At 39.8% G+C, this 17,015-nt stretch overlaps 4 protein-coding genes across 6 annotated transcripts in view; 3 read left to right on the top strand and 1 right to left on the bottom strand.

The window, feature by feature from the left end:
• Positions 1-17,015, top strand: part of Mlc2 (myosin light chain 2) — a 272,717-nt gene that overhangs the window by 19,516 nt on the left and 236,186 nt on the right. Inside the window, exon 1 of one of the 2 annotated variants that reach the window (XM_070996185.1) lies at positions 14,368-14,371. The exons of the other annotated variant lie outside the window; for it this stretch is intronic. The gene's annotated coding sequence lies outside the window, so the exon portion shown is untranslated. Of the gene's footprint in view, positions 1-14,367; positions 14,372-17,015 lie in introns of those variants that run through there. 2 annotated transcript variants of the gene reach the window in all.
• Positions 1-17,015, top strand: part of RpS7 (ribosomal protein S7) — a 267,915-nt gene that overhangs the window by 53,770 nt on the left and 197,130 nt on the right. The window lies entirely within an intron of this gene.
• Fer2LCH (Ferritin 2 light chain homologue) lies at positions 6,649-8,481 on the bottom strand. 2 transcript variants are annotated; one of them, XM_036819457.3, is made up of 4 exons: positions 8,419-8,481; positions 7,991-8,123; positions 7,857-7,883; positions 6,649-7,518 (listed from the first exon to the last, which is right to left on the bottom strand). In XM_036819457.3, the coding sequence occupies exons 2-4, from the start codon at positions 8,106-8,108 to the stop codon at positions 6,953-6,955; spliced, it is 711 nt and encodes a 236-aa protein (XP_036675352.1). In that variant the 5' UTR covers positions 8,109-8,123; positions 8,419-8,481; the 3' UTR covers positions 6,649-6,952. The 2 variants fall into 2 exon arrangements, with proteins under 2 accessions (XP_036675352.1, XP_036675354.1); XM_036819459.3 differs by lacking the exon at positions 7,857-7,883.
• Positions 9,550-12,207, top strand: Fer1HCH (Ferritin 1 heavy chain homologue). Its single transcript, XM_036819461.3, has 4 exons — positions 9,550-9,786; positions 9,997-10,082; positions 11,117-11,394; positions 11,458-12,207. The coding sequence occupies exons 2-4, from the start codon at positions 10,016-10,018 to the stop codon at positions 11,728-11,730; spliced, it is 618 nt and encodes a 205-aa protein (XP_036675356.1). The 5' UTR covers positions 9,550-9,786; positions 9,997-10,015; the 3' UTR covers positions 11,731-12,207.

The following is a 17,015-nucleotide window of genomic DNA, read 5'->3' as shown; positions in this document are numbered from 1 at the left end:
CTCCGAGCATGGGGATTCCCCGGGATCCACGGATCCGGGCAACTTTGTGGCTCCCGGTAATCCTTGTTGCATTTGTTGTACGCCTCGCTGTCGTTGCCATTAATGCCCGCAAAAAACCAGAGAGCGGGCAGCTGTGGAGGAAGTGCAAAAAAATGCTATTATCTTTTTAAATTGTCTGCCAGGCGGCGGAGCAACAGCAGCAACAACGGCCAAAAGCCACAGCAGCAACATCAGGCACGGCAGCAACATCGGCAATAGCAACAGGGAGAAATCCACTCAAAACAACTTACATAGTCTTTTTAAAAATCTAACGATTAAAGAAAGATGACTACCAATGTCAACGATTACAGAACACATATGTAAAATTAACTCTATTTCTATTATTATTGTTTATACTTTTTTATAGAACGATAATGTTTCCAGGTTATTTATTTAAGTTTCCTAAGCTCGCCCTTTATGAAATTAAATTTAGATAAATATATCTACAATCCTTCTAGTTTCTTTACTGCCAAAACATTGGTAGCAATTTTTTTGCGAGTGCTGGTACAGAAGAAAATATGGATTAAAATGTTGCCCGGGGAAAAGCCAGAAGGAAAAGTGGAAAATGGCGGGGCGGATGATAGGATCCTTGTGTGGCTGGCGCGTTAACTTGATTTTTTAAGTGCCTCTCCGGCGCATTATGAACACGGCCCAGCCGATTACGGCTACCATTTTTCTCCATTTTTTCCGCCCAGCTTTTCATTTCTGCTCATGCATACGAAATTAGTGGCGATACGGAGCCAAATTCGCAGTGAAGTACAAGTGGAGGAAGCTGTCCAGAGAAGCGTTTATGGCTTACAGCGAGTTAATCGCGCTGTCATCATCCGTCGCTCGTTTGTCCAACTCGCGGCAATTGTCGCAATTGCAATTGTGTATATATGTGGCCCAGTGTTTGGGGCACTTGAAGTAAGCGGCTTAGTCGGCTCAAATCCACTGAAAAATCTTCAAGAAATGAAACTTGAGACTCCTGACGGAAAGGCCTTCATTGTCTCGCCCTTCCTTTGTCAAATAATTGTGTCCTATTGTCTGTAGTAGGTAAATGCGGGTTCCAATACTTCAAGGTAGGGCCCTCTGACTTTATGAAAAAACTGCGCTCTAAATCTACTTCAACAATCTTCCTGTTGATTTCTGTTAATTTTTAATCAACTGCTTACTGCTTGCCAGCACGTTCCACCCGAAAATTCCACTAAGTGGGTGTGGCGGGATCGTAAAAACTGATTTTAATGCGCAGCCCAAACTATGGGGCAGTTCCGAAAGTTCCAGGGCCCCACCCCCATCTGGCGTCTTTGTCTTTTACAACCTTTTGTCAGTCGTTAATTTTTATGTTTATAGCGCAAATTCTCGCCTTGCTGCACACACGCTCACTGAATTTTGAAAACCGCAAAATGGCGCACCAATTGGTGGGCGGAGGGGTAAATTTCGGGGAGCAGAACGACGTCGTTCAAGGTAGTTAAAACAATAACAATTAGCTGCAAGCCAAAGTCGTTGGCCACACGCCGAAATTAATTAGCGAGCGAAAGCGCTCCCTTTTCAGGTTAGATTGAGTCCAAAAGTGAGGTTAGCTAGGGGCTCAGAGTGAGGTTAGGTTTCATTCAACACACACAAAGTGCAACAACCAAATCGGAAAAACCAAAGTTAAATTATTGTGCTGACTGGACTGAAGTCAGTCGAGGTTTGGGTGGGAAATCTAATCAAAGTAGTGAAAACTTTCGACCGGAAAAATTGCACATTGAAAGTTTGTCCGCCTCTTCAGAGGAAACTTTTTCTTGCCTCTCTCTTTTTCTCCTCTTTCTTGGGCGGAATAATTGCCAAAATGGAAAGCCAAAACTTAAACAAAAACGCAGACATTAATGAAATTTTGATAAACTTTTGGTCGAAGCTGCAGTGCAACAATGAAACGGACGAAAGAGATAGAGATCCAAGTGCAATTTGAGCAGACAAATCAGAGCAAATTATGATTTATTGAATTTTAATTTAGTGCCAGGGCAGAAAATTTCCCATAAATATTTGAGGAAGCTCAGCCCGGAGCCAAAAACTGAATCAGAAGTTACGCTCATTGCGAAGTTTGTGGGCCGTTCGAGTGTTTTGCAACCCTCAGGGTGGCGCCGAAAAGTACAGTCGCCCCCCAGCTTTTTAGCTCTGCGCGTGCCTGACTCACGCATTATTCAGTAAATCGGAAAAGGAGGGGTACGGATACAGCTGCCCGGAGTCGTATTCTGTTTTATTTTCGGGTGTGGGCTAGGCCAGGAATTTAGCAAATGTGCGTGTGCGTATGCAAATTACCGGCCACATGTCATTTCTGACCATTTCCACTCGAGGAATCGAGTCAGTAAATCCAAAGGAGCATAGAAACAATAGGGGGAATAAATAACTTCCGGAAACGAAGTTTTAAATACCCTTATATATTGAACGATGCCATCAAGCATGATCATTCCAAAGAGATCTTGAAATTAACGTTGATATTTCAAAATATAAAACTTAATCGTTCTTCATAGGAGTGTCCAAATTAGAAGGTATGACACCAATATCCTTTAAAATATAACAATATTATGGCATTACAAACAGCCTATTAAAAAACCTTAAGTATAAACAAAATTCATAAACATTTACTTTAGTAGTTTACAATTGAATTGTGAGTCTTATTTAATATCCCGAATGAGGTTAAAGAGTATTTAAATGGTAATTTAGAAATATTTAAAATACCTATTCATAATACCCACGTGGAGGGTATTAAAATAACAAAATAGCAACCCCTTGGTGACTAAATCGGGGTGGCTCTTGCAAATTCCAGCTTCCAGATGGGGTGCCTTATGCGACTTGCGAACTTTTTTGCAACTTGTTTTTACCCACTGACCTTGAAAAGTGAATTCATGCAAATTGAGCAGCTGAAAAATCAACAAAAACAGTCCAAGGGGTGGCTGTGGATCGGATCAGGTTGCTCTAGAACACATATATCCTGGCCATCTCAACCCCCTTTGGAAACCTCAGCGAAATTGCGAAAAATTGCATTATTTAGCAACAGGGGAAAACAACAACAAAGGGCGGGAATCGCTCGCTTATCAGCGATTCGCTTATCGCGAATTTCCACATGGAAATCCATTAGTCAATCCTGTCTTTTTGCCATATTTGCTTGCCTATAAACCTCTTACCTCACCACTCAATTGCCTGGCTAATCGCGAAGTCCCCCAGGAAATTTTGCCCTTTTCAAGATGATTGAACAAATTGCTTCAGGAGCTATCAATTTCAAAAAATATCACACAATATGACAATCAGGCAAAGTTTTATGTTTAGGTGGACGAAAGTAATAACAAAGTAATTTTTTTAATGTTTAATCACAATTAAATTGGTCTCTTTTGGCTTTATCTAAAAAGATAAGCTAAAAATGTTTTAAATATTTTCCTAACCTACAGAAACAGATTAGAAAACATTCTTGACTAAGATTTAAATAAACTAATCATTTAACAATGTGATATTGTTTGGGTTGATTTAAAAGTACTTTACAAGTACTTATATTTTTACATGACTATAATATTTAAAACATATCTTAAAAAAACGATTCTTTTATATTTATTAAAAGCAAACTAATCAAAATAAAATGTGTAACCGCAGAAATTAGGCTCCGACCATAAAACGAACAAGTTTGACTCAAAGCTATTGTTATTGATTCAGAAATCATTTTATTAAAGCAAATAAGGAATGCATTTTAATTTTTAAGAGATTGAATTGATATTTGATATTAAGTCATTGCCATTTTTCCCTATTTTTTAAATTCGACAACCTTAAATTTTCAGTTGAGGTCCTGTTGAAATATTTACATTGTGATAAGGATGCTTATTCAGTGCGCCCGTCCCCGAGCAAAAATTTGTTAATGAAAAATGGCAAACAATTTCGCTTCTTGGCCTGTCTGTCTGCCTTGCCGGCGAAAACATGGTGAAAAACAAAAGGCCAGGAGACAAGACTTTTCATTAAAATTGCACACAGGCGGAGGTGCAGGAGTGGGTTAAAATGGGGGGGCTTATGAGGTGGTTTTGGTGGTATGGTTCAAGGATTATTTATGGGGTGCCCGGCGGAAGCTGGCGGCGCAGCTGCCTTTCACTGGCTGCAAATGGCATTGCAATAAAACGAAATTAAATTGCTATTTTGCATACATATTATGTGTGTCCCGCATGTCCTGGACGCACACGTTACCCCCATATGGTTTCATATCCATAGTTGTCTGGCTGGCGAGCAATAACCGAAATATCCCGAATCCTTTGACAACATCTGGCCTCCCAAATAGTTTTCCAGCCCCTGTCCTCATCGAAACCTCGACCTCAACCCTTTGTAATTGCCTGACGCCCTTATTAAAATGCATAAATTAATAGAATTATTTTCGGGCCAAAGACACCTTTTTATGGCCGCCATTTGGGGCATGTGTGGAATCAGTTTTGGGCCACACAATTTGTGCGATGGCTTACGGCCAAACAATTACAAATGACGAAGTTAAGATCCTCACCAAATGCACCACAAATGACCGCAATTAGCCACCCTCCTATAGTTTTGGTGGGTATTTACACAGAGAACAATATGCACTCAGGAAAAACTTTGACCTCAATTTTACAAAACACTTGAAAAATTAAAGGTATTTTAAGTAGTATTTAAATTGGAAATGGGGAATATTTTTAAATTTATTAATATATCCGAGGATTTTTTTGATTCAGCATCAAAATTACCATTATAATTAAAAGTTGATCATATTTTTGTGAAATAAAAGCTTGTTTAAATAAATTAAGTACCAAACCCAAAATTTTTAAAGAAAGTACCCATTAGTATACAAAAGAATATATAATTTTGGTTTTAATCCTCATTTTTTCTTTGTGTACTTTGAGGGCATAGCGAAAATCATTGAGGCAGCATCCATCCGCAAATCCGGGCAATTAATATTAAGTGGATTATTATTTAATGACCACTGCACGCACTCCGAGTCACTGAAGAACCATATTGAAGCACCCCACCACCATCATAACCACATCAACTCCAATCTCATTCCGTCCTAACTGTTATGATCCCGAATGAAGTTTACCCTTATGATTGCCATATTCTAATTACAAGAGAGCACGCAGTTATTACACGGATTCGCCCAATGCCACAGATACGGATGCTGCGATTTGATGACCTCTGACCCCTGACCGCCCAACCTACTATACATAGTAGTTATAGCACCATTAAAATGGCAAATTGACGTTCATTTCACGTGCTAGTGGACCGTATCCGGATGTTCGGCGATATGCGCACAGTCCTCATTGAATGGGCGTCGCTAATTGATAAATTGCCCTGATGCGTGGTCGGGATCCATAGACATACTCGTATAATAGGTACTCAAATGCTCCAGGAAGTGCTTAGGAAAAAATCTCAAAAGGTTTTAAAGATGTACTTCTTTAAACATTATTTCACACGAAAACCTTTGATAAACTTGAGCATTTCTATGATTTTACATAATAGTTTATGCTTTATTTAACAAAGTGTGAGGATGATATTATTTTTCTTCTTAAAATAATAAAAAACAACAAGTAGGGAACTTTAAGCACCTCATCATACAAATTTCGTATCACTGGAAAACGTATTAAAATGTAGACTCGATAATATAAATAGATGGTTTAAGAGGGTACACCTGTATATTAATCTATTGACTTCACTGATTTAAGTTTACAAACTACTTTTTTCTCAGTTATTTACAGAATTATAGTAGGTCAGGGAAGTGAGGAGCGAGAAGAAGACGATAAGGAAACTGCGATGCAAATTCAGGGGACAGTGTAAATTCGAGATTACACCGCCTTTCGTAATATTGTGACATCCACGTCATCACGGAGGTTCCAACTTAGTCAGCAGACGGTCAAGATGGCGCCCGAATCCCCATTCCGGCGGAACTTCTCCGGACGGAACAGCAAAGCCGTGTGCACCATGGCCAGATACTGATAAGCTGGAAAGGGAGAATCTCTCGAACAACGTGGCCCCTCTTTATCAGGCGGAGGAGGAGTGTGTCGCTGATAAGATAGTGGCGCTCCTTTAAGCCTAAGATATCCCTCGGGAAATCTGTATGATTTCTCGGTCTTCACCGTCGTTTTATTTTGTCAAATGATAACAAGCTGTAGATTGTTTAGATAATTAAGTTAAAATGTGGAGCCTAATGATCTAAGGTAACCCCAGTTACTTCAATGTATTGTAATCCAGATAATTTGTATACCTTGTTTATTAGGGGATATTATAAACATAGTATAATTGAAATCTTAACTTGAAAAACTATAGTTTTGTTTGTATACAATTACAATAGAAGAGTTCCCTTTAAGATGCTGTTTCTCAGAAAGGAATTCCAATTTATTTTTGGAAACATATCTTTAAGAACGTTTCCGATCACCCCCCACTAAAATTAAAAAAAAAACACGACAACATTCTGGAACATTACACCATTTTGTAATTCCATTGTTCCATGTGGTATCCAAAGTACGTTGCCAGCTAGCCAGCGGCGCTATCAGCACTCGGAGAAGAAAAACGCAAACAGACGCCCCACATTGAGGACCAGATCCACTTTGAGAACCCAAACCTTATCAGAGAGGCACAAACAATCTGCTGTTCTACTAGTTGATATTCAGTAACTTTGTTGTTTTTATTTGTTCAAGCGGTAACGTACATGCTAAAGATACATTTGCTGGGGCGAAGTTGCTAACTTATTTATGATAACATCACAATCTGGTGTGCTGGTAAATCAAGGTGAACTTGGGTAGGGTGTGTAAATCATTCAATTTGATAATGCTGCTGCTACACTGCGATTTATTGATGAACAAACCAAGGAAACAAATTAATTTATAAGGGAATTATGAGAGCAATTTTGAGGGAAAAGTGTGATTTGGGAGGCGGAGTAGGTGGGGACCGCTCCTTACTGCTTCTGCAGGTACTCGTCGAACAGGTAGACGGACAGGGATGGGTCCGGCACCTTCATCAGCTTGGCGAGGTCGTTGGCATAGCCGGACAGCTTGCGCACGCTCTCGGCCTGCTTGCCCAGGAAGTTCTCCTCGAGGTAGTGGGCCAGCTCGGGGTCGCGGTCTCCGTCGGCGGCGTGGGTGGCACGGGAGTGGACGTGGGTGGCTCCGGTGGCCAGCTGCTTCTCGGTATCCAGAGCCAGGGCCAGGGAGTGCAGTTCATCGACCTCCAGGGTGCCGCGCTTGGTGCTCACCGAGCCGGCGGACTCGTGACGGGTGTTGAAGTCCACGATGCCTCCGCGGCGGGTCACCTGCTTGATCAGGGCAATGCTGTCGTCGAAGGAGCGGTCCGAGAGGCCCTGGTACAGCTTCTGGAAGCCGGGGCGGTTCTTCTGGTACGAGTTGAAGTGGGTGGCCAACAACAGGTAGTCGTAGGACTTGGCCAGCTGGGCGTTGATGTAGGACTGGACCTCGGGCTCCACATGGTCAATGCCGGCGAAGCGGGCGTTACAAATGGAGTTGCCTAGGGGAAGGGGTAATCAAATAATAAACATTATAATCTATGGAAGTGTTAGGAGGAAATCAAATTTAGAGGTCGATTTAGAAGTGATTTTAATGGTTCCTAATCGGAAAGCAGTAAAGTGAATGTTATAACATAGAAAAAAGTAAAATTTTCAGATAGGGTGATTCTACTTTTGTTTTGAATTTATTTTAAATGTTTAAATTAAAAGTTGCTAAAATTATAAAATATTTTTTTTGATTATTAGACTAATAGTTTTAAAATTCTTCAAACTCTAAGTGGATAAGTGCAGATATTTTACAAAATATTTTTTTAAAACATCCATTCTACTTTTCACTTACTTTTGCCTGTGAAAAAGCCCGTGAGCGCTTGTTTTTATTATTTATTATTATTATTTTCACAAAGATACAAAAAAAAAACAACACAGGGGACACAGATTAGGTTCTCTTCGCGCCAGAAGCGCTCTTTTACTCACCGGAGAAGGCCGAGGAAGAGCAGGCCGTGATTACGGTATTCTGGCAGTACTCTTCGTTGCTGGCCAAGGCAAGAGAGCCGAGGCACGCGAAGAGAGCGAGTGCAATGAAGAATTTCATCTTGACGGCTGTTTACTGTAAATTAAAATCGAAATTGGAATGCGAAAACAAAGGAAATTAGTTTCACAATAGTTGACAATTGGAAATCAGCCACTTTTCTTTTCGTTTGCTGCGGAAATGGCCCTTTTGCGTCGTAGAGTGTTCTTGAATTTTCTCTGCTCTTTGTTTTCGTTTTTTCACAACAAAACCAAACCACCACCGAAGGAATTTGTTTTTTCCGTGTTTTTGTGGTTTACATTTTGTTTTCCAGGAACTTCTTTGCAGTTTCTTGCTACTAAACACTTTGAAGTTAGTAATTGAATGAACTCACTTGCAGTGCGATTTATTAACTTTTTGAACGCTGCTTTCGTGTGCTGCTTGCTGAAACTTTGAAAATCAACTGCTGTTTATAGCGTCGCGCTCGTCTCTTTGTATGCGATCGATAAGCCCTGTGTGTGTGTGTGCCTCTGGAGAGAGTGCATGGGCATTTGTGTTTTGCGCTCAGTGCGGGGATTTCGCTGTCATTCAAACATGGCCGCTCTGCTGCCTTGCTGTTGTTGCCCCCTGGAAGGTGACTCACGGCAGGGTTGTCAACGTGTGCAAAAAATGGCCACTGCACTTTGGATTTCAAGTGGTTTCTCGAGAGTTTTATCAACAAGCGACGGGAGATTTGAAGTTTTTTTTACAAAAGTTAGCTTATAATAAAATCAGAAAAAAATCACATATGCTTAAGTAGCCACAAAATAATTTTGATTAAAAAGTAAATAAAGAACTAACTATATGCATTTATGCTGTCAATATTCTTAGATGGATTTTATTATGTTTGGCACGATTACAATAGCAATCATATTTCATGAAACTATGGTTACCAAAAATATTTACTTTTCAATGAAGTAATTATTTTTGTATGCATTAAAAAGTAGTATGTTTTCGTTGTGAAATCATAGGAATGCATGTATTTTAACCAGGATTTTCCAAAAAGTTGTTTCACATTCATTTGCTACTTTTAAACAATTTGTCGAAATAAGTTTACTTAGTATAGGGTTTCCCCCATCCAAGAAAACATGATGTAACTACATAATTTATGGTTTTCCCAGCATTTATCCCCCTTATCAAGGGAAGCTCTGCAAACGGCACCTAAAAAAGCCGTCGCCATATTTAGTAGCTATCAGAGTTACTGATTGATCCCCTCGTCGAACGTGACAAATCAACTTGACAAAATAAGAATTAAATTGTCGGGCGAAAATTAAACCGCCTGGCAACCCATGACGTGTCTCTCTCCCAGGGCCAAAACAAAAACAAAGAACAGCTGACACACAGAGCAAAAGAGCGGCCATATTTGATGATTAGTGTTAATTTCTGTGTGTACTCGGATTATCTGAGTAGGAAACCCGACTTTCCATACAAAGTATAGCCACATTGAGGACGTGTGTATGAAATTAAGTGCGTCTATCATCGGGAATATTCAATTATCGGCCATTTAAACGGTTGACAAAGAAAAGGCGACATGTTGGAAACGAGCAGATAACAGTGCACACTCTCCCACTCTCACGCACACATAGGAGAACACGAGAGCGAGTTCCGTTTAAAAGTGTTTTGTGCGCCGTTTGGAGACACAGTTCGCTTTCGAGTTCGCTAAAAACACAAAGCACAGGCATTAGCTCCACTGAAAAATCAGATTACGCTGTCAAGGCAGAAGGTACTGGAAATCAGAAGTAATCCCCAATCAAAGCCCATCAAATTGAAGCAGGCGTCGCCTTCTGCGCCAGTGTGTGTAAAGGCAGCTAGCTAAATAAGAGCTATTTAACATTCTAGCCCAAGTCGAGTCGCCTCATTCTCATTTGTGCATCTCAAGCAAAACAAACTAAGTGACAAACAAATTTTGGTTCTGTGATTTTGTGTTACAAAGACTTCAACGACGATCAAAGATGGTGAAATTAATCGCTAGCCTGCTCCTTTTGGCCGTGGTGGCCCAGGCCTATGGAGATTTCAAGTGTAAGTACGAATATTGAGTAATTTTTACTAGAAATTTCAAACAAAACAAAGGAAAAACACTAAATTTCGACGCAATAAGCAGAGAGCGGAAAAAACATTAGGAGCATGCGCGCACTCTCTTCGGCGCTCTCTCAATCTCTTTTTTCTTGGAGCACTGGAGAAAAGTAAAGTTACCAAACCAGTTGATTTTTAAAATATTTATACTTCCGTTGCGGTTTTGGGGAAATGTTAAACCTGTTTTTTAAATTAATCTGCATAATTAAAATATGCGAATTTCACTTTCATTTCCATGAATAAAACAGCTAAATCAGTTTTAAGTTCCCAAGTTCATTCCAATTCCAAGCTCTCTTTGCACACGGCTTGGGCTGTGCGAGCGAGATAGAGTTAGCATGAAAAGCATGCTTTTTGCACACGGCACCAAACCAAAACAAAACCGTTACTATGGCGGAGAGAAATGCACACGTTACCAATGCAGTTACAAAAAGAGAGCGAGAGAGGGGAGCCATTGCAGTTTTGCACACGATTGTTGTTGCCCTAGAATAACGGCATTCCAAGCGCAATTTCAAAGGTTTATGCAATACCGCCCTCTTAAATGCAATAACCCACCACCCCCTCCCCCCTCAGCCAAGCAAGAAAGCAAGAGTTTCGCGAGAGAGCTGCAGAAAGAGCGAGAAAGGCAAAAGCAACAAGCAAATGAAAAACAAAACCCAAACCATGTCGAAGGTCAAGATCAGGGGTGCAAAGGTTTCTATAACTAAAGAACAAACCCAAGTCGGGCTTACCAAGGTCGAATTTAGTGTAACTAGTTTTCTAATGTTTAATAATAATGTTTTTAATTTTTTTTATAATATTGTTTTTATATTATTTGTAACTTTAGAGTTTTATGTATTAAATTAAATTTCAAGTTTTAATAGAAAACTTTTATAATGGGTCCTAAATTACCTATATATTTATCCTTAAGATGAATAAATTCGACTAAAGCCTTCATGATTATGATTTAACCCCATACTAAACACAACTCTATACCATTGCAGGCTCCCTGGCTGTTCCCGAGATCACCAAGGATTGGGTGGACATGAAGGATGCCTGCATTAAGGGCATGCGCCACCAGATCCAGGAGGAGATCAACGCCTCCTACCAGTACTTGGCCATGGGCGCCTACTTCTCCCGCGACACCGTCAACCGCCCCGGATTCGCCGAGCACTTCTTCAAGGCCGCCAAGGAGGAGCGTGAGCACGGCTCCAAGCTGGTGGAGTACCTCTCGATGCGCGGTCAGTTGACCGAGGGAGTCAGCGATCTGATCAATGTGCCGGTAGGTCTCAATACCCTAGAGGAACCCCTTAATAGCCAACTAATCCCGGCGAATCCTCCGCAGACTGTTGCCAAGCAGGAGTGGACCGATGGCGCTAGCGCCTTGTCCGATGCCCTCGACCTGGAGATCAAGGTCACCCGCTCCATCCGCAAGCTGATCCAGACCTGCGAGAGCAAGCCCTACAACCATTACCATCTGGTGGACTATCTGACCGGTGTCTACCTGGAGGAGCAGCTCCACGGACAGCGCGAGCTCGCCGGCAAGCTGACCACCCTCAAGAAGATGATGGACACCAACGGCGAACTGGGCGAGTTCCTGTTCGACAAGACCCTGTAAAGTGGGCGGAGATAGCGAGTGGAGCAGCCCAGTCACGCATCAAAATTATCAGCCAGTCGACTTCATAAAGTGTTCTGTTGTTATCTGTTAGCCGAGAGAGCCTTCCCCGAGGGTCCACTATTAAATCATCCAATCAACCAAGTCAACCAAGACTGGCCAATAAATTATCCGTTCGACTGCGATCCTCAAGCCAGCACAGCAAAATTCCACGTCTGTTCTTTCTTATCGAAAATCAAAAAGCAGCGCATGTCTTAAGTTTTTAAGTTCTTTGAGTTGTGATTTTCCGTACACCTCGGGAGGGGGCTCAGCATTATGCAATCGCCGAGATTTCGCCTAGGTTTAAGTGGAAGCGATCAACCGCATAGGAAGACACTCAAGCACAACCCATTCAGCACATCCTATATCTTTATATTTTTCTGTCAATTAGACGAGCAAGTTCTTAAATAAATAAACAATATATATGTAACTAAATAAAAATGGTGTTCGTAATTTATTGGGTTTTGTTTTTCAGGTGGATCACAGCAGTGATATCATTTAATTGGGGGTTTCTTGCGATGGGTATCGTATGTGACTTACATGGTTCTAAAGAGAATTTATTTCAAATGGCACATTTATATTCCATTTGGACCAAGATCTTAAGTATATAATCACCTTCGATATATGTCTTTGTAGTTAAAGTAAATCTTAACTTATTACAAAGGTCCCTAGAGAATTCAGTAAAGTGCATATCATTTGATACGCATTCAATGGATACACAATTACTACTCAGATATACTTTTGCTAATTTTTGATCTCCCTATAAAATCCGCTTGGTAAGAGGATAACATGGCAATCCCTCTGTTAGCCGATTAACCCTTTATTGTCCCATGACAATGCACTTGATGAGCCGTATCTGGGATCACGTCTCGCCTGTCCATCAGTGGCCAGTGCCTAATGGTTTGTTCGCATAGCATATTCCGTTTGATAAACGTCGCATCTTCGTCTCGAGTCCCATTATTGACCCTTTCATGTAGTCACCTCCCACCGAGGATAGCCCCGTACCACTAACCCCTTTCCCAGGCTAATCTGATTGGAAAACACAAAAAGCCAACCATAAGAAGGGAGTTAAGCGAGACGAAGAGTGCACGCAAAAAAATGAATATCATTCTATGTACTATAGAAAAAGTTTGAATCTCTAAATATATATCTTTACCTATTAAGCTACATATTTATTTAAACATCTTATTAAAATTGAGATGAAAATTAATTTTTTTATATTAAATACCACCGTTTCTTTAATATTTCCAACGTTATTACATACCTTATAAACATAAATGTTAGAATAAACGTTAGAAATATAATTCGGATCATAATATCCTAGAACCTAATACCTCTATGTTTTACTTCCTGTGTGGGATTCGCAGATGGACAGGGGAAAGTACGAAGAATAATTCATAAGTCACTTGTAAAAATGTCCACAACCATATCGGCCTTATCCACCCCCTCGCCCTTGGGCTAATGTGTGCCGGGCTCACCCCTTCGATGTCCACGTCCATGTCCATGTCGATTCGAGTGATTGACAGGACATGCCATGCATTGAATTATGATAAATTGTGGCAACTGTCAAAAGGCTGAGCTCGGGTTTCCTTTTCCTGCCCTCCGCCCGCAACCAGATTTTCCGTTTTCGGAGCGTGACCAGAGTGAATGGGTTAGTGCCTGGCATTTTAAACAATTTCATAAGCTAATATTTGAGCAGATGTCCTTGTTCGTTGAGGATTTAAAACTGCATCAATTCGATTCCGACAAAGGCCCGCAAATTTTTTGATAAGCGCCGCAAATATTTAAGCGCGATTCGTTCGATTGACCAAAAAAGGGGGCGGAGTCCTTCGGGTGGTGTGTCCAGCATATAAATGGTCCATCCATGACAGTTGGACCCACTATCAATCTTGGCTAACGGAGGCAAACTTTTGTTCATGCCTCTCGACCAATTTGCCAATGATTTTTATTGCATTTTTTGCGAATGTTATTTTTTATCAGCGATGAGCACCCTTTAAATATGGTGTATATTCAAAGAGGGTCGAATTGTGGATTACAGAAAGCTTATGTTTAGCTATATACAGAAAATAAATCAAATTTAATTTATAAAAATACAATATCCACTTGGCAAAATCAAAAACAGGATGCTCCTTTTTATATATATCTAAAAACATAGCTCGCATTTCGGGGCACGCATATTGTCTCTCAGCACAAACTTCAAATTATTCTCGAATTTCGGCCTTAATATAAGATTGAAATTTCGATCTGATTTTCATTAGTAATTCTACAAAAGTAGATTATGTTGTTAATATAGGGTATTTTCAATTCGGATCAAATGACTATTAAGTTTTTTCCATATTTTGTTTAGGGCGTGAGGCTAGATAGCCAGCCAATTTGGTAGTGAAATATTCCGGGCAGAGACGTGCGAGTGATTCATCCTGCGCATATCCTTCAGATAAAAGTGCCTGCACGCTTATCGCGTTGACATTTGTCCTGTTCCTCGTTCGCTGACAAATTTGCAACGCCGGCCAGGACAATGGGCTTGAAATGGAAATGAGAATTGGAAAACGAATGCCACGATGTGGTGTCCTTTCTACTTATAGGATCCTGTATCAAATCGAACCTAACCGAACCGAACCGAACAAAACTAAACCGGTTCTGACTTCAAGTGGCAGCAGCCAGCGCCGCAGGACATTCGCCGCCTGCCGCCGGGAGATGATTTATGTCCGGATAGTTCCTTTGTCTTTCACTCATCGGAACGCCACTCCTCGCACTCCGATTATTTTCCACTTTCTCCGCTTGTTTGCTGTTCTCACCATAAATCTCTGGGCGCCCATTTAGAAGTGACAGGCATAGCCCCCGGGAAATCCTTCCAAACCGGTTGAAAAAGTCAGACGAGAAAGTGAAATTGGAAGATTACTACGATAACTACAAAATTGCTTACCTGTTCACTGAGATCAAAATATAATAAAGATTATTAGAGAGTTCAACCACAAACTCATAGAGATATCCCACTTATAAATCGGGGTCCAATTACCCAAGTAATGGACTTTCGAATCACAGTTTTGGGTACTTATTCTGACACCCATTGGAATTACAGAAAAATCGAACATGAAAATGTACTAAAAATGGGACCATCGTTTTAAAAATATATTTTAATGCAGATTAATAGAGAATTCAACCACAAACTCATAGAGGTATCCCACTTATAAATCGGGATCCAATTACCCAACTTATGGACTTTCGAAGCGCAGTTTTGGGTACCTATTTTGATACCCATTGGAATTACAGAAAAATCGAACATGAAAATGGACTAAATTTGGGACCATCGTTTTAAAGATATATTTTAATGCAGATTATTAGAGAATTCAACCACAAACTCATAGAGGTATCCCACTTATTAATCGGGATCCAATTACCCAAGTTATAGACTTTCGAAGCGCAGTTTTGGGTACCTATTTTGATACCCATTGGAATTACATAAAAATCGAACATGAAAAAGGACTAAAATTGAGACCATCGTTTTATAGATATATTTTAATGCAGATTATTAGAGAATTCAACCACAAACTCATAAAGGTATCCCTCTTATAAATCGGGATCCAATTACCCAACTTATGGACTTTCGAAGCGCAGTTTTGGGTACCTATTTTGATACCCATTGGAATTACAGAAAAATCGAACATGAAAATGGACTAAATTTGGGACCATCGTTTTAAAGATATATTTTAATGCAGATTATTAGAGAATTCAACCACAAACTCATAGAGGTATCCCACTTATTAATCGGGATCCAATTAACCAAGTTATAGACTTTCGAAGCGCAGTTTTGGGTACCTATTTTGATACCCATTGGAATTACATAAAAATCGAACATGAAAATGGACTAAAATTGAGACCATCGTTTTATAGATATATTTTAATGCAGATTATTAGAGAATTCAACCACAAACTCATAGAGGTATCCCACTTATAAATCGGGATCCAATTACCCAAGTTATGGACTTTCGAAGCGCAGTTTGGGTACCTATTTTGATACCCATTGGAATTAGATAAAAATCGAACATGAAAATGGGCTAAATTTGGGACCATCGTTTTAAAGATATATTTTAATGCAGATTATTAGAGAATTCAACCACAAACTCATAAAGGTATCCCTCTTATAAATCGGGATCCAATTACCCAACTTATGGACTTTCGAAGCGCAGTTTTGGGTACCTATTTTGATACCCATTGGAATTACAGAAAAATCGAACATGAAAATGGACTAAATTTGGGACCATCGTTTTAAAGATATATTTTAATGCAGATTATTAGAGAATTCAACCACAAACTCATAGAGGTATCCCACTTATAAATCGGGATCCAATTACCCAAGTTATGGACTTTCGAAGCTCAGTTTGGGTACCTATTTTGATACCCATTGGAATTAGATAAAAATCGAACATGAAAATGGGCTAAATTTGGGACCATCGTTTTAAAGATATATTTTAATGCAGATTATTAGAGAATTCAACCACAAACTCATAGAGGTATCCCACTTATAAATCGGGATCCAATTACCCAAGTTATGGACTTTCGAAGCGCAGTTTTGGGTACCTATTTTGTTACCCATTGGAATTACATAAAAATCGAACATGAAAATGGACTAAATTTGGGACCATCGTTTTAAAGATATATTTTAATGCAGATTATTAGAGAATTCAACCACAAACTCATAGAGGTATCCCACTTATTAATCGGGATCCAATTACCCAAGTTACAGACTTTCGAAGCGCAGTTTTGGGTACCTATTTTGTTACCCATTAAAATTACATAAAAATCGAACATGAAAATGGACTGAATTTGGGACCATCGTTTTAAAGATATATTTTAATGCAGATTATTAGAGAATTCAACCACAAACTCATAGAGGTATCCCACTTATAAATCGGGATCCAATTACCCAAGTTACAGACTTTCGAAGCGCAGTTTTGGGTATCTATTTTGTTACCCATTAAAATTACATAAAAATCGAACATGAAAATGGACTGAATTTGGGACCATCGTTTTAAAGATATATTTTAATGCAGATTATTAGAGAATTCAACCACAAACTCATAGAGGTATCCCACTTATAAATCGGGATCCAATTACCCAAGTTACAGACTTTCGAAGCGCAGTTTTGGGTATCTATTTTGTTACCCATTAAAATTACATAAAAATCGAACATGAAAATGGACTGAATTTGGGACCATCGTTTTAAAGATATATTTTAATGCAGATTATTA

The sequence above is a fragment of the Drosophila suzukii genome, chromosome 3 (assembly GCF_043229965.1).
Source record: "Drosophila suzukii chromosome 3, CBGP_Dsuzu_IsoJpt1.0, whole genome shotgun sequence".
In the NCBI taxonomy this organism is placed as follows: Eukaryota; Metazoa; Arthropoda; class Insecta; order Diptera; family Drosophilidae; genus Drosophila; species Drosophila suzukii.
Note: the sequence above shows the minus strand (reverse complement) of the source record. Positions and strands in the feature narration are given on the sequence as shown.